The following is a 24,579-nucleotide window of genomic DNA, read 5'->3' on the forward strand; positions in this document are numbered from 1 at the left end:
ATGTCTTGACTTCCCTTCCATTTTTGTGAGCACCTGAAAAATATTACGCCACTATCTTCTGGGTTCTCTGGTTTCTGGTGAGAACTCCACTGTCAGTCTAATTGTTTTTCTCCTATAAATGCAGTGTTCTCTCTCTCTGCTTCCAGGATATTTTCTTTTCTTTTTTTTTTTTTCTTGAGACGGAGTCTCACTCTGTCGCCCAGGCTGGAGTACAGTGGCGCAGTTTTGGCTCACTGCAACCTCCTTCTCCCAGGTTCAAGCAATTACTCCCCCTTTAACCTTCCAAGTAGCTGGGACTAGAAGGCACACCACGACGCCTGGCTCATTTTTGTATTTTTAGTAGAGACGGGGTTTCACCATGTTGCCCAGGCTGGTCTCGAACTCCTGACCTCAAGTGATCCACCCGCCTCAGGCTCCCAGAGTGCTGGAATTACAGGCGTGAGCCACTGCGCCCAACCTCTTTGAGTGCTTTTTCAGCTTGACTCTTTCTTCTCTCTTTTTGACATGTGTGTCCAGTGACACACAGGTTAGATTTTGCTATAGTCTCACAGGTCCGTAAGGCTTTGTTTTTTGTTTCATTTTGTTTTTCCTATTTTCTCTCTATTGTTCAGATCAAGTAATTTCCACTGTTGAGTTTTATCATAGTTGCTTTTAAATCTTTGTCAGGTAATGCTGTCATCTAAGTTTTGGCACCTGTTGATTATCTTTTGCATTATTTTTGTTTTTGTTTCTGTTTTTGTTTTGAAACGGAGTCTCGCTCTATTGCCCAGGCTGGAGTGCAGTGGCATGATCTCGGTTCACTGCAACCTCCGCCTCCCGGGTTCAAGTGATTCTCCTGCCTCAGCCTCCCGAGTAGCTGGGATTACAGGCATGTGCCACCACGCCGGGCTAATTTTGTATTTTTATATTTTATTTATATTTTATTTTTTTTTGTTTCATAAAATTTATTTTTATTGTCTTCATTTCAACAAAATCACTATGTTGATAAAATCAGAATGTCCACTTTTTTTTTTTATACTTTAAGTTCTAGGGTACCTGTGTACAACATATGTATTTGTTGTACACAGATTTGTTACATATGTATACATGTGCCATGTTGGTGTGCTGCACCCATTAACTCATCCTTTACATTAGGTATATCTCCTAATGCTATCCCTCCCCCGCCACCACCACAATAGGACCCGGTGTGTGATGATCCCCTTCCTGTGTCCAAGTGATCTCATTGTTCAGTTCCCACCTATGAGTGAGAACATGCGGTATTTGGTTTTCTGTTCTTGCGATAGTTTGCTGAGAATGATCGTTTCCAGCTTCATCCATGTCCCTACAAAGGACACGAACTCATCCTTTTTTATGGCTGCATACTATTCCATGGTGTATATGTGCCACATTTTCTTAATCCAGTCTGTCACTGATGGACATTTGGGTTGATTCCAAGTCTTTGCTATTGTGAATAGTGCTGCAATAAACATACGTGTGCATGTGTCTTTATAGCAGCATGACTTACAATCCTTTGGGTATATCCCCAGTAATGGGATGACTGGGTCAAATGGTATTTCTAGTTCTGGATCCTTGAGGAATCGCCACACTGTTTTCCACAATGGTTGAACTAGTTTACAGCCCCACCAACAGTGTAAAAGTGTTCCTATTTCTCCACATCCTCTCCAGCACCTGTTGTTTCCTGATTTTTTAATGATTGCCATTCTAACTGATGTGAGATGGTATCTCATTGTGGTTTTGATTTGCATTTCTCTGCTGGCCAGTGATGATGAGCATTTTTTCATGTGTCTGTTGCCTGTATGCATGTATTCTTTTGAGAAGTGTCTGTTCATATCCTTTGCCCACTTTTTGATGGGGTTGTTTTTTTCTTGTAAATTTGATTGAATTCTTTATAGGTTCTGGATATTAGCCCTTTGTCAGATGAGTAGATAGCAAAAATTTTCTCCCATTCTGTAGGTTGCCTGTTCACTCTGATGGTAGATTCTTTTGCTATGCAGAAGCTCTTTAGTTTAATTAGATCCCATTTGTCAATTTTGGCTTTTGTTGCCATTGCTTTTGGTGTTTTAGACATGAAGTCCTTGCCCATGCCTATGTCCTGAATGGTATTACCTAGGTTTTCTTCTAGGGTTTTTATGGTTTTAGGTCTAATATTTAAGTCTCTAATCCATCGTGAATTAATTTTTGTATAAGGAGTAAGGAAAGGATCCAGTTTCAGCTTTCTACTTATGGCTAGCCAATTTTCCCAGCACCATTTATTAAATAGGGAATCCTTTCCCCATTTCTTGTTTTTGTCAGGTTTGTCAAAGATCAGATGGCTGTAGATATGTAGTATCATTTCTGAGGGCTCTGTTCTGTTCCATTGGTCTATATCTCTGTTTTGGTCCCAGTACCATGCTGTTTTGGTTACTGTAGCCTTGTAGTATAGTTTGAAGTCAGGTAGCGTGATGCCTCCAGCTTTGTTCTTTTGGCTTAGGATTGTCTTGGCAATGCGGGGTCTTTTTTGGTTCCATATGAACTTTAAAGCACTTCTTTCTAATTCTGTGAAGAAAGTCATTGGTAGCTTAATGGGGATGGCATTGAATCTATAAATTACCTTGGGCAGTATGGCCATTTTCACGATATTGATTCTTCCTATCCATGAGCATGGTAAGTTCTTCCATTTGTTTGTGTCCTCTTTTATTTCACTGAGCAGTGGTTTGTAGTTCTCTTTGAAGAGGTCCTTTACATCCCTTGTAAGTTGGATTCCTAGGTATTTTATTCTCTTTGAAGCTATTGTGAATGGGAGTTCATTCATGATTTGGCTCTCTGTTTGTTATTGGTGTATAAGAATGCTTGTGATTTTTGCACATTGATTTTGTATCCTGAGACTTTGCTGAAGTTGCTTATCAGCTTAAGGAGATTTGGGGCTGAGACGATGGGGTTTTGTAAATATACAATCATGTCATCTGCAAACAGGGACAATTTGACTTCTTCTTTTCCTAACTGAATACCCTTTTTATTTCTTTCTCTTGCCTGATTGCCCTAGCCAGAACTTCCAACACTATGTTGAATAAGAGTGGTGAGAGAGGGCATCCCTGTCTTGTGCCAGTTTTCAAAGGGAATGCTTCCAGTTTTTTGCCCATTCAGTATGATATTGACTGTGGGTTTGTCATAAATAGCTCTTATTATTTTGAGATACATTCCATCAATACCGAATTTATTGAGAGTTTTTAGCATGAAAGGCTGTTGAATTTTGTCAAAGGCCTTTTCTACATCTATTGAGATAATCATGTGGTTTTTGTCTTTGGTTCTGTTTATGTGGTGGATTACGTTTATTGATTTGCATATGTTGAACGAGCCTTGCATCCCAGGGATGAAGCCCACTTGATCATGGTGGATAAGCTTTTTGATGTGCTGCTGGCTTCGGTTTGCCAGTATTTTATTGAGGATTTTTGCATCGATGTTCATCAGGGATATTGGTCTAAAATTCTCTTTTTTTGTTGTGTCTCTGCCAGGCTTTGGTATCAGGATGATGTTGGCCTTGTAAAATGAGTTAGAGAGGATTCTCTCTTTTTCTATTGATTGGAATAGTTTCAAAAGGAATGGTAACAACTCCTTCTGGTACCTCTGGTAGGATTCGGCTGTGAATCCATCTGGTCCTGGACTTTTTTTCGTTGTAGGCTATTAATTATTGCCTCAATTTCAGAGCCTGCTGTTGGTCTATTCAGGGATTCAGCTTCTTCCTGGTTTAGTCTTGGGAGAGTGTAAGTGTCCAGGAAATTATCCATTTCTTCTAGGTTTTCTAGTTTATTTGCGTAGAGGTGTTTATAGTATTCTCTGATGGTAGTTTGTATTTCTGTGGGGTCTGTGGTGATATCCCGTTTATCATTTTTTTTATTGCGTCTATTTGATTATTCTCTCTTTTCTTCTTTATTAGTCTTGCTAGCAGTCTATCAATTTTGTTGATCTTTTCCAAAAACCAGCTCCTGGATTCATTGATTTTTTTTGGAGGGTTTTTTGTGTCTATCTCCTTCAGTTCTGCTCTGATCTTAGTTATTTCTTGCCCTCTGCTAGCTTTTGAATGTGTTTGCTCTTGCTTCTCTAGTTCTTTTAATTGTGATGTTAGGGTGTCAATTTCAGATCTTTCCTGATTTCTCTTGTGGGCCTTTAGTGCTATAAATTTCCCTCTACTCACTGTTTTAAATGTGTCCCAGAGATTCTGGTATGTTGTATCTTTGTTCTCATTGGTTTCAAAGAACATCTTTATTTCTGCCTTCATTTCGTTACGTACCCAGTAGTCATTCAGGAGCAGGTTGTTCAGTTTCCATGTAGTTGAGCGGTTTTGATTGAGTTTCTTAATCCTGAGTTCTAGTTTGATTGCACTGCGGTCTGAGGGACAGTTTATTATAATTTCTGTTCTTTTTCATTTGCTGAGGAGTGCTTTACTTCCAACTATGTGGTCAATTTTGGAATAAGTGCGATGTGGTGCTGAGAAGAATGTATATTCTGTTGATTTGGGGTGGAGAGTTCTGTAGATGTCTATTAGGTCCACTTGGTGCAGAGATGAGTTCAATTCCTGGATATTCTTGTTAACTTTCTGTCTCGTTGATCTGTCTAATGTTGACAGTGGGGTGTTAAAGTCTCCCATTATTATTGTATGGGAGTCTAAGTCTCTTTGTCTCTAAGGACTTTCTTTATGAATCTGGGTGCTCCTGTATTGGGTGCATATATGTTTAGGATAGTTAGTTCTTCCTGATGAATTGATCCCTTTACTATTATGTAATGGCCTTCTTTGTCTCTTTTGATCTTTGATAGTTTAAAGTCTGTTTTATCAGAGACTAGGATTGCAACCCCTGCTTTTTTTGTTTTCCATTTGCTTGGTAGATCTTCCTCCATCCCTTTATTTTGAGCCTGTGTGTGTCTCTGCATGTGAAATGGGTCTCCTCAATACAGCAAACTGATGGGTCTTGACTGTCCAATTTGCCAGTCTATGTCTTTGAATTGGACCATTTAGTCCATTTACATTTAAGGTTAATATTGTTATGTATGAACTTGATCCTATCATTATGATATTAGCTGGTTATTTTGCTCGCTAGTTGATGCAGTTTCTTCCTAGCATTGATGGACTTTACATTTTGACATGTTTTTGCAGTGGCTGGTACCTGTTGTTCCTTTCCATGTTTAGTGCTTCCTTCAGGATCTCTTGTAGGGCAGGCCTGGTGGTGACAAAATCTCTCAGCATTTGCTTGTCTGTAAAGGATTTTATTTCTCCTTCACTTATGAAACTTAGTTTGTCTGGATATGAAATTCTGGGTTGAAAATTCTTTTCTTGGCCGGGCGCGGTGGCTCAAGCCTGTAATCCCAGCACTTTGGGAGGCCGAGACGGGCGGATCACAAGGTCAGGAGATCGAGACCATCCTGGGTAACACAGTGAAACCCCGTCTCTACTAAAAATACAAAAACTTAGCCGGGCGAGGTGGCAGGCGCCTGTAGTCCCAGCTACTCGGGAGGCTGAGGCAGGAGAATGGTGTGAACCCGGGAGGCGGAGCTTGCAGTGAGCTGAGATCTGGCCACTGCACTCCAGCCTGGGTGACAGAGCGAGACTCCGTCTCAAAAAAAAAAAAAAAAAAAAAAAGAAAATTCTTTTCTTTAAGAATGTTGAATATTGGCCCCCACTCTCTTCTGGCTTGGAGAGTTTCTGCCGAGAGATCTGCTGTTAGTCTGATGGGCTTCCCTTTGTGTGTAACCCAACCTTTCTCTCTGGCTGCCCTTAACATTTTTTCCTTCGTTTCAACTTTGGTGAATCTGACAATTACGTGTCTTGGAGTTGCTCTTCTTGAGGAGTATCTTTGTGACATACTCTTTATTTCCTGAATTTGAATGTTGGCCTGCCTTACTAGATTGGGGAAGTTCTCCTGGATGATATTCTGCAGAGTGTTTTCCAACTTGGTTCCATTTTCCCTGTCACTTTCAGGCACTCCAATCCGATGTAGATTTGGTCTTTTCACATAATCCCATACTTCTTGGAGGCACTGTTCATTTCTTTTTACTCTTTTTTTCTCTACACTTCTCTTCTCACTTCATTTCATTCATTTGATCTTGAATCACTGATACTCTTTCTTCCAGTTGATCAAGTCGGTTACTGAAGCTTGTGCGTTTGTCACGTAGTTCTCGTGTTATGGTTTTCATCTCTATCAGTTCTTTTAAGGTCTTCTCTGCATTGATTATTCTAGTTATCCATTCATCCATTCTTTTTTCAAGGTTTTTAGTTTCTTTGCACTGGTTACATAGTTCCTCCTTTAGCTCTGAGAAGTTTGATCGACTGAAGCCTTCTTCTCTCAACTCGTCAAAGTCATTCTCCATCCAGCTTTGTTCTGTTGCTGGCGATGGGCTGCGTTCCTTTGGAGTGGGAGATGTACTCTGATTTTTTGAATTTCCAGCTTTTCTGCACAGCTTTTTCCCCATCTTTGTGGTTTTATCTGCCTTTGGTCTTTGATGATGGTGATGTACTGATGGGGTTTTGGTGTAGGTGTCCTTTCTGTTTGTTGGTTTTCCTTCTAACAGTCAGGACCCTCAGCTGTAGGTCTGTTGGAGTTTGCTTGAGGTCCACTCCAGACCCTGTTTGCCTGGGTATCAGCAGCGGAGGCTGCAGAAGATAGAATATTGCTGAACCGCGAGTGTTGCTGTCTGATTCTTGCTCTGGAAGCTTTGTCTTAGGGGTATATCCCGCCTTGTGAGGTGTGAGGTGTCGGTCTGCACCTAGTGGGGGATGTCTCCCAGTTTGGCTACTCAGGGGTCAGGGACCCACTTGAGCAGGCAGTCTGTCCCTTCTCAGATCTCAACCTCCATGCTGGGAGATCCACTGCTCTCTTCAAAGTTGTCAGACAGGGGCATTTACCTCTGCCGAGGTTTCTGCTGCTTTTTGTTTAGCTATGCCCTGTCCCCAGAGGAGGAGTCTACAGAGACAGGCCGGCCTCCTTGAGCTGTGATGGACTCCACCCAATTCGAACTTCCCAGCAGCTTTGATTACCTACTTAAACCTCAGCAATGGCGGCGCCCCTCCCCCAGCCTCGCTGCCGCCTTGCAGTTAGATCTCAGACTGCTGTGCTAGCAATGAGGGAGGCTCCCTGGGCGTGGGACCCTGTGGGCCAGGTGTGGGATATAATCTCCTGGTGTGCCGTTTCCTAAGACCCTTGGTAAATCGCAGTATTAGGGTGGGAGTTACCCGATTTTCCAGGTGTTATGTGTCTCAATTTCCCTTGGCTAGGAAAAGGAATTCCCTTCCCCCTTGCGCTTCCCAGGTGAGGCAATGCCTCGCCCTGCTTCAGCTCTTGCTGGTCAGGCTGCACCCGCGGACCAGCGCCAAGTGTCCGACACACCCCAGTGAGATGAACCCGGTACCTCAGTTGAAAATGTAGAAATCACCCATCTTCTGTGTCGCTCACGCTGGGATCTGGAGGCTGGAGCTGTTCCTATTTGGCCATCTTGGGCGCGCCCCCCCAATTTTGTATTTTTAGTAGAGACAGGGTTTCTACATGTTGGTCAGGCTGGTCTCAAACTCCCAACCTCAAGTGATCCGTCTGCCTCGACCTCCCAAAGTGCTGGGATTACAGGCGTGAACCACTGCACCCAGCCTATGTTTTGTATTGTTTTAAATATTGTTCTTGCTAGGATGAGTGATTTTCTGTTAAAACTAGATATTTTCATATTATGTTCCTAAACTCTGGATATTATCTAAACCTTTTGTTTCCACTGGCTTTTATTGACATTGCTTTGGCAAGGTCATAGGGGGTGCCTCATTACTTCCAGGCGGATGTAGAAGTCAGTGGTCCCTACTCAGCCTCTACTGACGCCTCAGGAAGAGGATCCTTCTTGTTTTTGGTGAGTGGGGGTAGAAGTCTAGCTGACACCACTGGGATAGGTGTTGGGGCATGCCCGGCCATCAGGGTGAAAATCCTGGCTCCCTACTTGGCCGACTTTGACATTGCCCCAGTAGGGCATTGGAGCTCCTCACTATGGTTTATGAGCTGGAAGTCAAGGCTTCTCACTTAGCTTTCGTTGGTGTGGGTGGTGGTGGGGCAAAACTGTTTACTGGGTTTGGCTAGAGTGGAGCAGTTACTGTCAAAAGTTTTCCGTCTTGCCAGGCTGTCCCTTTCTTGTTTCTTTGGCTAGGGAGAGCAAGCTTTTGTTCTGGCTTTGTCTGTGCCAGTTGGCATTTCCAGGTTGCTGCCTTCTTTAGCTCCAAGTCTGGGATATATTAGGCAAAAAGAAAACCCAGAGAATTTACACCACCGTGTCATTCCGTGGGTCCTGAGGTCCCTTACTTAGTTTGCCTTCTCTCCACTTTTCACAGTCTTCTCATGTTCTGTATATAAGGTCCAGGGTCTTTAGTTATCCTTAGCAGAAATGAAAGGGAAAAGTATTATCTGCTGTATGCTTCTGTAAGTGGAAGTCTTCAAATTTGCCTTTTTGACTCATTTAAACAGTTTTGTAAAATGTATAATCATTATTGGGCAAAATGTCCCATAAAATGTATATACCATGTGATGCTTTGCATAATATTGTGTTCAAGAGGACTGCTGGAAAATAACATCTTTATTTAAACTGAAACGAATTGTTCACATTATTAATGAAAACTTTTCCCCTCTAGGAAATAATGCAAAAGGTGTCCCAAGGCTCCTGACCAGTGAACAAAGATTTGAGAAAGACAGCCAAGCTCATGTTTTCTCCTGATCAAGAAAATCATCCATCTAAAGCACCAGTAAAATATGGTGAACTCATTGTCTTAGGGTAAGGTTTCTCCATTTGATAAGACACACAGTTTAATAATATATGCTAACTTTGGCATCTAGGCTATAAGTACTTTTTTTTGGAATTGGTAATGTTACCAAATCAAGAAACTCTTTTAATTCTCATATTCATGCTATTGTTTAAAAGCACTCAAATATGACATAAACTTTGTCTCACCCTTACCCGCAGAAAGGGCAAAGTTTCTTAAAGATGAAATGGAAGGTTCGGGCGTGGTGGCTCACGCCTGTAATCCCAGCACTTTGGGAGGCCAAGGCAGGCAGATTACCTGAGGCCAGGAATTCAAGACCAGCCTGGCCAACATGGTGAAACCCTGTCTCTACGCAAAACACAAAAATTATCCGGGTGTGGTGGCACGTGCCTGTAATCCCAGCTACTTGGGAGGCTGAGGCAGGGGAATTGCTTGAACCCTGGAGGCAGAGGTTGCAGTGAGCTGAGATTGCGACACTGTACTCCAGCCTGGGCAACAGAGTGAGATTCTGTCTCACGAAAAAAAAAAAAAAGATAAAAATGAAATGAAATGAAAAGTGTATTTGTCCACTGTCATAGTCATTCCATTTGTCTTCCCTGTCCCATGTTTTGTCTCAGCTGATTTTACCAAAAATTCCCTTTCCCTTGCCTGCTTTAAGTCATTTCATGTAGGTTAGTCTTCATTTATTCTTTTGCCTATCTAAGGTAGTTATTGCTTTGTGCTGTACATTTTGGTTAAAGGAGTTGTATATATATATGGTGACAGCATAATGCCTCTGAAGCCCAGGACCTAGCTATGTCTTAGCTCCTAAAGTAATTTCATCCATGTAACTCACAGAAATAGAACCTGAAGATTGAGGAATAGATGATTCTGTTATTCCAAATTATTTCAATTTGTTCCACTTAAACTTGTCATAACTATCAAAGTGGAGACACAGTATTAGCCTTTCTTAACTAGAGATCTCAGAAACTAGAAAATTGCTCATTTTAGGCTGCGTGCAATGGTTCACACCTGTAATCCCAGCACTTTGGGAGGCCAAGGTGGGTGGATCACCTGATGTCAGGAGTTCGAGACCAGCCTGGCCAACATGGTGAAGCCCCATCTTTACTAAAAATACAACAATTAACTGGGCGTGGTAGTGCATGTCTGTAATCCCAGCTACTTGGGAGGCTGAGGCAGGAAAATCACTTGAACCCAGGAAGAGGAGGTTGCAGTGAGCCGAGCACTCCAACCTGGGCAACAGAGCGAGACTCTGTCTCGAAAAAAATAAGAAAAAAGAAAATTGCTAATTGTATTTTCCCCCTGCTGTTGCTCTGCTTTTGCCTAAAAAGCAACTCAAGATATTGCAGTATGTTTGAGAGTCAGGTTAAAGTGAGAATGTGTTGTTTCAGATGAGAGAGTTAGAGAAACTGGGGAAATCATATGGAGTTACTGAGCTTGACTAGATGTTAGGAATCTTAGAATCCAGTGCTTGTTCCAGCACTGCTAGCTGTGTGACCTTGGGCAAGTCACTGAACCATCCTGGGCTTTAGTTTCCTCCTCTATAAAAATGACAATTAGACAAGATCTTCTAAGGCCCTTTGAGACTTAAAATTCTTTTCTCAGAAACAAAACTTTAAAAGATGATAAATTTAGCATAGTAACTTCAGTATTAGAACTTCAAATCACATAGATTTTAATGGTATCAGTGACAAACAGCTCTTAACTACCAAAAACTTTTCCAGATTAAAGTCTTCTAGCAGGAAATTTGAGAGTCATTTGAAGAATAGTTTAAAATTTAGCTTATGGTTTTAAACTGCCAGTCTTAGCCTATAGGTTCCTCAGTTAATCATTAGCTACAGTAATTGTCTCTGTCTGGTACTTGGTGTCCTAAAATGCAAATACTTTTTCTTCTCAACCCTCTAGAAGTGAAGCTAGACAAGGTTTCATGCTATTGCTACTTAGAAAAGAGCTTTGAACTACAGGAACGCAATGTGGGGCTAAAGAGTGAGATCCAGAAGTGGGATGAGTCATGCAACTCAGGGGACAGTAGTTAAGGGACAGTGAGGAATTGACAGTGGGGCTGGTGGCAACACAAAGCCTAGAATAGCTAAAATAATTATTAGCTAAGGGGCTGTACTTTGGACTTACAGCAAGGCTAGCAACATTACCAAGGGCTTTCTCCAATACAAAGTGTTTTATTTTTTTGTAAAGGGTCAGTGTAGTTTCTATATATGGCAGTCATTGAGTAAACTCGCTTCTCAGCTTTAAGACATTCTTCCTTGCCAGCCACAATTACAGGCCATTTTATAATCACTCTTCCTCCAACCTCAAAACTGTCCCTATTCCCTGCTTCATTTCCCCCTAGATTGACATATGGTAGATCATCAAACCAAAGATTTATCAGGGGGTGGGGGCAGGGGAGGTGGACAGTGAATGAGGAAAGATTATTATTAAGCTACTGCTCATGCCTCAGTGAAGCAGTAAAGAATGACATAACCACATGACAAACATACTTAAATTCAAATTCTGGCTTTGCCTGTGTCACTTCAGAATATAATTCTTCTGAGTCTGTTTCCTAACGTGTAAAAATGGGGACAGTGATTTCAATCTGGTAGAATTTTTGCAAGGGTAGATTTAGTGAGGTAATGTGCATGGGATAACATTCAGTAGTGCCTGGTGTATAGTAAACACCCAAATATTTTTATTTTGTTTTTAACTTTTTTCCATTGGTTTAGTACTTGCTTACCTTTAGGATGTACGTGTGTGTGTGTTTGTGTGTGTGTGTGTGTGTATGTGTACATGTTATAGAGAAATGTTCATAAGATCTGAAAAACAAAAGTATGTTTACTACTTAGCAAACATGTCTGTTGGACAAGTTCTGCTAATATAATGAGAGTGCATTTGTACATTCAGGTAGCTAAGACTTAACAAGTCTAAAAATTCCTTACTTCAAAAGTTCAGCTGTTTAAAGTGTTTGGTTCACAAATAAAGGAGATTGTGTTTTAAACAATACATACTGGCCGGGCGCGGTGGCTCAAGCCTGTAATCCCAGCACTTTGGGAGGCCGAGACGGGCGGATCACGAGGTCAGGAGATCGAGACCATCCTGGCTAACATGGTGAAACCCCGTCTCTACTAAAAAAATACAAAAAAACTAGCCGGGCGAGGTGGCGGGCGCCTGTAGTCCCAGCTACACAGGAGGCTGAGGCAGGAGAATGGCGTAAACCCAGGAGGCGGAGCTTGCAGTGAGCTGAGATCCGGCCACTGCGCTCCAGCCCCGGCGACAGAGCGAGACTCCGTCTCAAAAAAAAAAAAAAAAAAAAAAAAATACATACTATACTTTTTAAAGGTTGTATTAGCACATGCAAACAATTCACCTTAAAAAAAACAGAATGAGTCATAAGGAGTCAGACATGCCATTAATCAGCTCTTAATTATCTTCAGTAAAAGAGGGAAGGAGAAAAATAGAGATAACTTGAATCTTTGTATAATCCAAAAGGTTCTCTGTGACTTGGAATGAAGCCAGAAAAAGAATCTCATTTTGTTTCACACACTGGCACCTGGTATGGAGATCAACAGTTGCTCAAAGGAATTTTAAATAATTATAATGTGTTAATAGATAATTAATTGGGAATTGATTCTGCAAGGCATAGTCAAACATTTGTTTTATAATTGTGCAGTTCTTGCAAGAGATCACCTATACTTTTTTTCCCCCCATCAGGTATAATGGGTCTCTCCCAAATGGCGATAGAGGAAGGAGGAAAAGTAGATTTGCTTTGTTTAAAAGACCTAAGGCAAATGGGGTGAAGCCCAGCACTGTGCATATTGCTTGTACTCCTCAGGCTGCAAAGGTAAAAAAAAAAAAAAAAAAAAAAAAAAAAGCTACATAAATTAACTTGGAGAAATTGAAAGACTTTTATGTGTTGTTTATATTCTCTAGCATTCCCCTCACATTTCTATTTCAGAAATTTCCTTTTGTTTGGATTGGAGAAGAGACTTTGGAGACATGGTATTTGAAAAGCTGCCATATGGAAGGGGAATTGGACTTAAAAAAAAAAAAAAAAAAAAGACAAACCAGGATCAGTGGGTGGAAATTAGAAGGAAATATTCTCTTTCCTTATTAAAAGAGGTGGGGTGGGGGACAGGGCTTTATCTAGTACCTAGAATTATGCAGCTGTCTGCCCTGAGAAGTGGAAAGTTCCCACTCTGTTACTAGAGGAGCCTCCCTGGGCTGGATGAAGAATGTGATGTATAATATGTGTATTCAGGTATTAGAAGCATATTTGGGTGAGGTAATTTTTAAACTAAGAGTCTTTACCTAAGATTCTGTGTATTGGTTGTATTCATTTTTGGTTTATAACTTCATATATTTTAGCATAGTACCTTGCACAAAGTAGACCTCAATAATTATTAAATTGAATCAAAGTTATGAAAGCAATATCCAACTGCATCTACAGTATAACTTCTCAACCCCCAGCCTATTTCATGCTTCTAGCCCTGTCGTCGTCTTCTAACAAAATTTCCAGAAGCTGGACCACCATTTCAGGATACTTGGGCTTTTCCTAGAGCGACAGACAAGGAGGGGGAATTTCACATCTTTGTATTTTCTGTGAATTTGTCTGCTTCCAATTTTATAACACAGACTTTATGTTATAAAGAATTTGATATTGTAATGAGCAAATAAGAAAAATTACAAAGAGTTCTTTGAGTCCTGGAAGTACCTGTATCTTTAGCTAAGTAGCCCTAGAATGTACATTAATATTATGCCATCTGAAGCATATCTTTATAAGTTAAATAAACAAGAGACAGAAAAATTGGCATATGATGTGGTTTTAGGTCACAGCTTCAGTGTCTGAAGGTAATTGGCTTCTCAGCTTTGTTTTATATCCAGTTTGATTTGTGAAAGAATCCTTAGGCCTTGACTAGGACTCCTCCGTTACTATTTGGGAACCAGTTAGTGCAGAAAGGGGACAGTTTCTTTTTGCTCCTTTGGAGAGAAGGAATATGCTAAGCAGGTGGTGGAAGTAAACCTCAGATTGATTCAATCTGAGGAGCTTCTTACAGTATCTCCCCCAGGAGTGCTCTTGATATTTTGGGTGTGCCACTTTTTCATTGTTCAGGACTTTCCCACATACTACAGGACATTTAGGGGTCCTTCACCCACAAAATGCCATTTGAGCCTGCAAATCCTCATAACAGCCAAAAAATGCACAAAATATTTTCAGATGCCCCTTAGACAGCTAATACTACCTCTGGTTGAAAACCACTATAAGGGAAAATATTTCTAATCCCTACCTCTATAATACCATATTCTGTACTTTTCTTCCTATTTTACTCTGCCGTGTCCTCATGTTTTCATTGTTATCTCCTTTTCATCTTTCATCTTTACTAGGCAATAAGAATCTTAGGGATCAGATTGACCCTTGGCTGGATGTGGTAGCTCACACCTGTAATCCCAGCACTTGAGAGACCAAGGTGGGCGGATCACTGGAGCTCAGGAGTTTGAGACCGGCCTGGGCAACATGGTGAAACTCTATCTTCACCAAACACACAAAAAATTAGCCAAGTGTGGTGGCATGCCCCGAAGTCCCAGCTCCTTGGCAGGCTGAAGTGGGAGGATCACTTGAGCCGGGGAGGCAGAGGCTGCAGTGAGCTGAGATCATGCCATTGCACTGTAGCCTGAGTGACAGAGTGGGACCCTGTCTCAATTAAAAAAAAGAAAAAAGAAAAAAGATTGACTCTTTCCTCTTTAAATTTTGGAGGAATGTATTTGTGAGGTCATGACGAAAATTAAGCATTTAGTCTGGTAGTCATCTGGGATGAGTAGGTAAAACCCTGCGTTCTAAACCAGTGAGAACCAAACTTAACTTGACATAGTTTTTATTCTCAGTCTAACAGTAGGTTTAATAACTAACAAACAAAGATTACAATCTCAAAGCACAAAAAAACCAATGTTTTAAAATCTCTTTAGCCACTAAGAATTAATTTTAAAATACTAAGTAATTATTTTATTGAAAAGTCAGCTGTTTAACCAGTGGCACATGCCTGTTAGTCCCAGCTCCTTGGGAGGCAGAGGCAGGAAGATCACTTGAGCACAGGGTAAAGCTGTAGTGTGCCGTTTTCCTGCCTATAAATAGCCACTGCACTTCAGCCTCTGCAACATAGCAAAACCTGGTCTCTTAAAACGTGTGTGTGTGTGTGTGTGTGTGTGTGTGTGTGTGTATGTGTGTTTAAAACCTGTAAAACAATTATATAGTATTTATGAATACCTAAATGTGTAGAAAGAAATATGTAAAACATGCATGTAAATGATCTACACTGCATTCTTGAGGTTGGATACCTCTGTGGAGAAAAGGGAATTGGGAGGGACATGTAGGCAGCCTCGATCGTATCTGTAGTTTAATTCCTTAAAAAAATCAGAAGCAGGCCAGGCACAGTGGCTCATGCCTGTAGTCCCAGCACTTTGGGAGGCTGAGGCGGGCGGATCATGAGGTCAGGAGTTTGAGACCAGCATGGCCAACATGGCAAAACTCCATCTCTACTAAAAATACAAAAATTAGCCGGGCATGGTGGCATGCACCTTTAATCCCAGCTACTCAGGAGGCTGAGGCAGGAGAATCACTTGAACCTGGGAGGCGGAGGTTTCAGTGAGTTAGCGCCACTGCACTCCAGCCTAGGCAACAGAGCGAGACTCTGTCGCAGAAAAAAAAAAAAAAAAAAAAAATCAGAAGCAAAAGTGGCAGTATTAAGCTTTGATAAAGCTGAGTCGTTAGTATGGTCTCTGTATTTTTGGAAATAGTGTATTTCTGTATTCTGTTTGTAGATATTTGGAAATTTGACAGTCTTAAAGCTGTTGTTTTAAGGCTTTATCTATTACAGATTAGCTGCAAATTGAAACCAAGTTAAAGCTTATGATGCCAAACTTCTAATTAAGAAGGATTTTTTCATTCAGCTTCTTTGCTGTATATAATTATTCTCTTCTGTCTTTGTGTCTGTTTTCTTTTTATGCAGCCCATTTCTACTTCCTTTGTGTGATGACTCGATTTTTCCCCTTCTTTGATATTATCTTCAACTCATATACATAGAAAACACTTGAAAACAAAACTGAAAAGTTCTTTTTAGCAATGTTTTTAGTTTGAGATAAGTCAGAAATACAGTCATAAGCATTACATCCCTTTCCTTTGGTAATGTTTAATCATTCTATGAATGTTTCTTTTGTTTTTTAAAGAATTTTTTTCTTTTATCTCCTGGGACCAAATCCCAAATGCATTTTTCTGTATCTCACCCAGCATATGGCAAACATTTGTCATCTGTAGAGTCACAAAATGGTTAGAAAACCAGTTAACTTGGCTTGTGAGTGAACTTTATAGCTCTCTGAATTACTTCAAAAATAAGATTCTTCTTATTTTGCAAGATTTTGCATTTTCTTCTTATCAGAGTACTGTTTTCTGTTTTTATGTGGGATTTGGTTTTGATTATTTTATAATTTAAAATACTTTATAAGGGAGTGTAGTGGTTTGATAAAAGAATATTATGGGCCAGGCGCAGTGGTTCACGCCTGTAATCCTAGCACTTTGGGAGGCTGAGGCGGGCCGATTGCCTTAGCTCAGGAGTTCAAGACCAGCCTGGGCAACATGGTGAAATGCTGTCTCTACTAAAAATACAAAAATATTAGCCATGCATGGCAGTATGCACCTGTAGTCCCAGCTGCTTGGGAGGCTGAGGCAGGAGAATCGCTTGAACCCGGCAGGCGGAGGTTGCAGTGAACCGAGATCGCACCACTGCACTCCAGCCTAGGCGACAGAACAAGACTCCATCTTTGGGGGAAAAAAATAAAATAAAATTATGTTTTTACTCTGTAACTGCTTCTAAATATTCTTCGATGCCCCATTCAACCTAAGAAACTACTGTCACAACTGACAGGAGTTATTAACCTCTCTAAATTTCAGGGGGAAAATATATAAGTATGTCATGTATTTGATAAATAGTTTTCCCTTTTTTTAATGAAAAGATTATCTGTTTGGATTGACCTGCCTACTAATTTTTGCTATTAACTTTTTCATTCTTAGGCAATAAGCAACAAGGACCAGCATAGCATATCATATACTTTATCTCGGGCCCAGACTGTGGTGGTTGAATATACTCATGACAGCAACACCGATATGTTTCAGGTATTATAACATCTAAAATTTTTTTTCTTAAAAACAAAAAAGTTAAAAATCTATTGGTAAGTTTTGCTGAGATCAGATAAAGGATTATCATATATTTATATTGTATTTTATTAAAATATGGATTGATTGCTAACCCTCATAAATAGAAGTCAGTCTAGCACAGTTGAGATAGGCTCCGGAATAAGAATTACTGGTAAATATTACATAGCCATTATATGCCTCAGTTTCCTTCTCTGTAAAGTGCAGATAATAGACTCTCCCCTATGACTGTTAAGAGGCTTAAATGATCTAGTACACGTAGAGTACTCAGCGCTGTGCCAGGTACTTAGTAAAAACACTTAGTGAATAGTAGCTATTATCCAAAAAAGAAAACAATAAATATTCTGCACACATTTATGACTTTTTCTACCACTACCTCCCACCTTCCTCTCTAGGCAATAAACAATCCAGGCACTTGCTAACTATTTTATTATCTATTTGAAATCAAACCTTTTTCTCAGCACATATTTGGTCAGTGCTACTCATGCAATAAAAGTATTTTTCTCTTACTTTTTGTACCAGTCCAGTGCTGATATTTTTGTAAACTGGTAGATTTTAGGACAGTCAATTCCAAAGATGTAAATAGAATCTTTGATCTTCTCCCTTAATATTGAGCTCTCCAAAGCTTAGCCTTTTATAAACAAACTTAAGTAGAACATAAATTATCTGATAATGTTGCTTTTATAATTATTGTCACATGGACTTTTCCATTTTTCTTTATTTTACAAGGCAAATAAAAGTGAAAAGGCCTGGAAATATATTTAATTTCAGTCAATAGTGAAATATTTCTTTGAATTCACTCCCTCTGCTCAACCCTTTTAATGAGATGAGATACTGAATTTCTTTTCTCTAGTTAATATTAGAATGTGGGCATTTGTGTTTTCCTCTCTTTTACCAAAAATAAATTACATCTTTAATGAAGATTAATGTTTAGATCCAAGAAAAACCTAACACAAAGCTTTAGGATGGTTTTTCACATTTTGTTTCACTGACAAGCAGTGAAAATGAATGAGCTTAGCTTTTTTTTAAAATCAAGGTGCTACTAGGCCTGTAGTCTCAGTTACTCAGGAGGCTGAGGTGGGAGAATAGCGTGAGGCCAGCCTGGGCACCATAGTGAGACTTCATCTCTTTAATAAAATGTAGATAAATGTGTGTGTGTGTGTGTGTGTGTGTGTGTGTGTGTGTGTGTGTGTATCTCCAAGATATTTGGTCACAGGCTAGAATTTTAGCTTCAGAAAGTGCCTTATATTTATTTGTTTACCCCTTATCTTTGGTAGATTAAGTTAACTGAAATCTTGTGAGTTAACGATGATAGAGTTACTTGGGGGCAAAACTGAAATTAAACTAGGCATCCTGAATTCTGAAACAATGTCTTCACCATCTAATGAAGGCCCTTAAATAAGTTTTAACATTTTGAGTTTTGTCTTTTTCATAAAGTAGAGAATTTTTCCCAGTATCATAAACTGATTATGTCCTTTCTACAGGTATTATACCTTTGGAAAATCCAAACATTTCAGCATCAAAAAGACTGTGATGTATCAGAAACTACCTTGATAAACTAGGCAGTCTTTGAGGAATTGTATTAGAAACATTCTAGGATTGTCTACCCTGTAAACTGAACAAGAACATTTGTTGTTCAAGTCATCAGATGTTCCAACTCCAACTCTATGCATTGTTTGGCACTACGAAGTAAGGGAGACATTACAAGCTGATTACATGCCTAGGTGCTGTACTGACCCTCTAAATTTTAAGCACATTGATTGTGTTGAGGAAAGATGGAGAAGAGACTTTATACTGGTGTCTTTTCATGTAGATCTTTTTATCAGGTTAAGTAGGATTTTTGCCAGCAACCAGTAGAAAAGCATTCTAGCAAAAGAGATGGCAAAGAAGTAGTACACAGTGTGGTAAAAGATTGATGAATAAGCTACTTGTAGCTAATATACATAAATAGCAGGAAATTTGGCTGGATTGGTAGATGGGAGGCAAATCTTGAGTCAGTTTCTAACTATTATTAGAAATAATAAACTACAAATTTTGGATAAGCTATAAGGAACCATTGAGTTTTCTCGTGAGGGTGAGGGAGAGTAACAAAAGAGCTGTATTTTTAATGCTAATAATAGCAGTTAGAAAGGGGTAGAATTAGTAACAATCAGATTTTGGCATATGATCACATTCATGGTGGTTTTTTTTCCCTTTATAGATACTTAAGTTTCTTCCTTCTCATTGTCATACAAATATTGCTTCAGTGTCTTAACTAGTCTCTTCCAAGACCAAGTTGAAATGTTAGCTCTCTGGAACAGTCTCTTTCCAAATAAGTGCTACTTCTGTTGATTCTGAATATTAGTTCAATCCTTGGCCTGTATCTTTTAGCCTTTAAAGAGCCTTTGTGTTTGGGGAAATATTTTTAGTTTCAGAGATCTGAGGCCATTTAAGATATGTTTATTTTTAAGAATAAAGAAAAGGAATATCCAACCTTGTATTTGTTAACTAGTTTCCCTCTAAAACTATCCAATCTAAATATAAAGACTTTATACTTGACAAGTGGACAAAAACACTAAAGAAGTTTATCTGAAAGTGTGCTGATACAGGGAACTTGAGGCTAAAATATGTAAAGAGTAAGAGTCTTTATCTTTGTAGAGGGTCAGTATTTTTTCTCAGTACCCACATTCTTCAATTTTATGATACTACTTTATAACAAATACATTCATGAACTGATAATTTCCAAATGTTTGCTTTAAAGTCCTGTGACACTTGTGACTGTTGTCATCTACCCATTGATTTCCTTTTTTCTTTTCAACTTTCAAAATGCAATTAACTTATTTACTAGCTAGTACCTCTGAAGATGTTTTGAAATCTCTGACACCTCACCCATCCAGAACTCTTATCTGGGAGCCTTGTCTCTCTGAAATATCCCCAAGAACCAGGAAGAGTATATATATAAAATAAATGCCACAAAGTTGATGCAGTGAAATTCCTTTTCTGTGCTCCCTAGAGAATCCCTTAGGCTCTCACCAGAACCTTTTGAAATACTTTTCTCTGAAGTAGGTTATTTGATTTCTCAAACCATAACAGAGTAAGAGTAGCCAGTTGAAAGAGGGGCTTGTTTCTGGATACAGGCTTGACCAAAAACAAGGAGTGATAGCTGACAACCTGGCAGAAAAGAAACAGGAAAATATATGAAGTATACATAAGACCTCAAAGCAAGGCTATGTAAGCCCTTGACATAAGGATCAGCAGTCTTGTATACCTCTTATAGCACCTGAAGACATCACTGCATTTCAGCTTAATGTAAATGGTATTTATAGTGTAATGTTCTGCAGTCATCCTAAAATATTTACTTATATATGTTCACTATATTCTGTTAAATAAGGTAGAATATCTCTTTAAATATCTCTAAAGAGAAGAAATCTACATGATACACATATTTCCATCCAAAAGGGTTAAAATTAAAATCTGCAGCCATCTAGAAATTTCAGCCGTTCCTGAACTCTTCATTTCCTGAGGGTTTCGTATATTATTGTAAGTTCTCATTTAATTCCATGCTCTAAGTGATTACTTCATCAGAGACAGTCTGATTAGTTTTCAAGAGTATAGATGCCCCCAACGTTAAGTATGGTAAGCTTCAACTTTAGAAATTTCAAAGGCCTAATGTTTTCTCCTTATTGTGCCTTTCTTGAATGGATTTTCCACTGTGTTCTTTGAATGGGTTTATAGATATTTTTTTTCCCTCAGATTGGCCGGTCGACTGAAAGCCCCATTGATTTTGTAGTAACTGACACAGTTCCTGGAAGTCAAAGTAATTCTGATACACAGTCAGTACAAAGTACTATATCAAGATTTGCCTGTAGAATCATATGTGAACGGAATCCTCCCTTTACAGCACGGATTTATGCCGCAGGATTTGACTCATCAAAAAACATCTTTCTTGGGGTAAAAAGCTTTTTTTCTAAATGATGCTTTCTTTTATACTAGCTTTCATTCCAAATTACAAGTAATTGGAAGCTCACTTCTATTATTTCTACTAGGAGAAGGCTGCCAAATGGAAGACATCAGATGGGCAGATGGATGGTTTGACCACTAATGGTGTTCTTGTGATGCATCCACGCAATGGATTCACAGAAGACTCCAAGCCTGGAATATGGAGAGAAATATCGGTGTGTGGAAACGTATTTAGCCTGCGTGAAACCAGATCAGCGCAGCAGAGAGGAAAAATGGTAAATACTGAATGGTATTTTCTTAATTAGCTACAATAAACACATAGGATGAGTTGAACTGAATGCATTACGTACATTCCAGAAAACTCTTAAATCTATTGCCAACACAGAATACTAAGGCTATCAAACACTGACTACCAGATTCTATACTAGAGGTCAGTATGTTAATATTTCATTTAGTAGCCAGGCACGGTCGCTCACACCTGTAATCCCAGCACTTTGGGAGGCCGAGGCGGACAGATCACCTGAGGTCAGGAGTTTGAGACCAGCGTGACCCACATGGAGAAACCCTGTCTCTACTGAAAATGCAAAATAAGCTGGGCATGGTGGCGCATGCCTGTAATCCCAGCTACTCGGGAGGCTGAGGCAGGAGAATCACTTGAACCTGGGAGGTGGAGGTTGTGGTGAGCTGAGATCGCGCCATTGCACTCCAGCCTGGCAATAAGAGCAAAACTCTGTCTCAAAAAAAAAAAAAAAAAAATTGGTAAACTCTGAAAGTTTATTCTTCTGTCATATCATGTTAATATATTTTAAAACCTAAGCTTTCTTAAACTAAACAGCACTCTGATCTTTTCAGCCGTCTGTATATCTTTAACCATATTTACCTCATTAAAAATATTAGACTTATTGATTAGCCAGGTGTTTTAATCATAAGTTGTCTTTACCATAAGGCTAAAAAGAAATATGTTAATGTTTGATATTTTATCCTTGATTTTCAAACTTACCTTTTTGATAACTACTGTCCGTTTCTTGAATATTTAGTGAAAATCCTAGGAAATCTCATTTCTTGAGTAAGGAGTACTTAAAACCAAAAGGCTTATGTAAAAATCCAAAACAGAGTGGTGAATATGTTTTTCAACTCTTGTCTTCTCTAGGTGGAAATTGAAAGCAATCAGTTACAAGATGGCTCGTTAATTGACCTCTGTGGTGCAACATTGCTATGGCGTACTGCAGAAGGCCTTTCCCACACTCCTACCGTGAAGCATTTGGAGGCTTTAAGACAGGAAATCAATGCAGCACGACCTCAGTGCCCTGTAGGGTTCAACACACTAGCATTTCCTAGTATGAAGAGGAAAGATGTTGTAGATGAAAAACAACCATGGGTATATCTAAACTGCGGCCATGTACATGGCTATCATAACTGGGGAAACAAAGAAGAACGTGATGGAAAAGATCGTGAATGTCCTATGTGTAGGTCTGTCGGTCCCTATGTTCCTCTGTGGCTTGGATGTGAAGCTGGATTTTATGTGGACGCCGGCCCTCCAACCCATGCGTTTAGCCCTTGTGGGCATGTGTGTTCAGAAAAGACAACTGCCTATTGGTCCCAGATCCCGCTTCCTCATGGTACTCATACTTTTCATGCAGCCTGTCCCTTTTGTGCACATCAGTTGGCTGGTGAACAAGGCTACATCAGACTTATTTTTCAAGGACCTCTAGACTAACAGACCGTTGTCCTCCAGGACTACATTATAAATTTATAAGCTAAGTGAGTTGGGTTTTCGAACCTGTTGTCCACGTCACAGTTTTTCTGCTCTGGTCATTTGCATTAAGATGAAGAATTTTTTAAAACATTTATAATAAATAGCAATTTCTGAGCAAAAATCTGGGAAACTCAAGCAAAGGAATTACTGAAAGTATCAGTATTCTGAATTCTGAGTTTTGAAAATATATTTTGAGGAGAAAAAGACATAGTCTAATTTGATGCCTTCCTTTTAGTGTTTTTGAATCACCCATCCTCAGTGCTGAAATTGTTTTGTATAACTGAGGGTACTGTTGGTTCAAACTATGTTAGTTTACAGTTTGTTGCAAACATTGTAAAATATAGCAACATGTATATTAACTTTTTTCTATTTTACGTTAGAATGTTCTTGATAGAGTAGCATGGTAACGATGGTGTCACACCCTTGGTGTGAATGGTAGCTTAGTGAGCACACCTAGCTCAAGGATTTGCAAAGTTAGGAAGAAGGACAAGAGAACCTCTCTCCCCACCCCAGTCTAAATATGGAATTTGGTAAATTAGAATACTTTGTAATTTGTAAGACCAATTTCATATTAATTACCATTGTGTGAAAGGTGTTTGTTTTTAACCACATTAAAGATAATCAGGAAAGATTTTTTCTTAATGTTTCTCTCGAGCGTAGTACTATAACAAAAACTTAATGCTAAGAAACATTTTATATGCTCCTTTGAATATGCAATTTAATCTAGATTATCTATTTTTCTCCCATGATAACTAATCTGTTTTTAGTATCAGCAGCATTTGGCAAGTTTATTTTTTTGGATATAAACTGTGGTTCATCTGTTCACTGTTCCTAGAAAAAAATCATTCCCATAAGAAAAAGTATAAATTAGCAAGAAAGGAGAGTGACTTGATTTGCTTTTGGAAAAAGAAATGCTTAATTAATTATTCTGTATTTGGCCTTATTCAGGCATAAGGAAATCTAGAGATCTAAAGGGTTGAATGACAATAGTGCCCCCCTTTCTAGCAGACCAGCCTTAACTCTGGGTTTGAATCCTAAGGAGATTGCCACAGTGAGACTTAAGTAAATGTTTGCTTGGCAGATGAGCACCAATGACTGCAGCGTGGAGTGACGCACTGCATGGTCTGTTTATTCTCTAATTCCAATATGTCTTTTGCTTCCAAAAGCAAGAACAAGTTTCTTCTCTCCCCTCCTTCCCACACTTTTTTCAAAGGCACCACAAGTATAGACAGTTGCACTACATCAAATCTGTTTTTGACACTTGTAGAAACCAGTACACTTTTAGATTAGACAGTATCTTTTTTTAATATTTTGATTTGTTTTCCTTTAGTTTGAGAAGTTGTATAATACTTAATTGACTGTAGCAAAGTTTTATATATGTTAGCGTAGCTTTAATTTATCCTCTTATAAAACTGTTCTGAATTTTCTTTTGGTTTTTAAAAAACAAAACTTGTTGCTTAGAAGCCATGAACTATTTTATTTTACTTCAACTGTCAAAACTTCCTTGTTTTTAAAAATGATCATTTGGGTTCACTCAGGAAATGCATGTCAGGAACTTGTATTATAAGTTTATTAGTTGTGATGTATCAGTAACTGCTGTTACCCCTTTTTCAAAGAAATATAATTGATTTTGAAGTTTTCTAGATTGTCACATGCTTTGTGACTAATGCAAGAAAGCAAGTCTTGTGTTGTATTTGTTCTAGTCATTTCTATTCAGGCTATATATTGTAGCTTAATTTTTATTTGCCATTAATTTATTTAAACTAAGTAAATACTTTTCAAAATAGATATTTGAATTTGTCTCTGTGAGTTCATTGTTGCATAAACGAGAATGATTAACGAGAAGTGAAAACTGTGGACAACTCTGTTCCACACTCCAAAAATACTCAGTTGAAACAGATGAAGAGTTTGCATTTAATGTAACACTTTAAAGTCTCT

The 24,579-nt window shown here is 39.1% G+C and overlaps 1 protein-coding gene across 3 annotated transcripts in view; it reads left to right on the top strand.

The window, feature by feature from the left end:
- Positions 1-24,429, top strand: part of PELI1 (pellino E3 ubiquitin protein ligase 1) — a 65,668-nt gene extending 41,239 nt beyond the window's left edge. Inside the window, exons 3-9 of one of the 3 annotated variants that reach the window (XM_077958292.1) lie at positions 7,758-7,857; positions 8,627-8,766; positions 12,458-12,587; positions 16,806-16,907; positions 20,679-20,876; positions 20,972-21,160; positions 22,036-24,429. In XM_077958292.1, the coding sequence (XP_077814418.1) occupies positions 8,696-8,766; positions 12,458-12,587; positions 16,806-16,907; positions 20,679-20,876; positions 20,972-21,160; positions 22,036-22,602 (1,257 nt within the window). In that variant the 5' untranslated portion in view covers positions 7,758-7,857; positions 8,627-8,695 and the 3' untranslated portion in view covers positions 22,603-24,429. The remainder of the gene's footprint in view (positions 1-7,757; positions 7,858-8,626; positions 8,767-12,457; positions 12,588-16,805; positions 16,908-20,678; positions 20,877-20,971; positions 21,161-22,035) is intronic. The other 2 variants (NM_001260952.1, XM_077958291.1) reach the window with 2 other exon arrangements.
- Positions 24,430-24,579: the final 150 nt, after the last annotated feature.

Source organism: Macaca mulatta, chromosome 13 (genome assembly GCF_049350105.2).
Source record: "Macaca mulatta isolate MMU2019108-1 chromosome 13, T2T-MMU8v2.0, whole genome shotgun sequence".
Classification (NCBI taxonomy): domain Eukaryota; kingdom Metazoa; phylum Chordata; class Mammalia; order Primates; family Cercopithecidae; genus Macaca; species Macaca mulatta.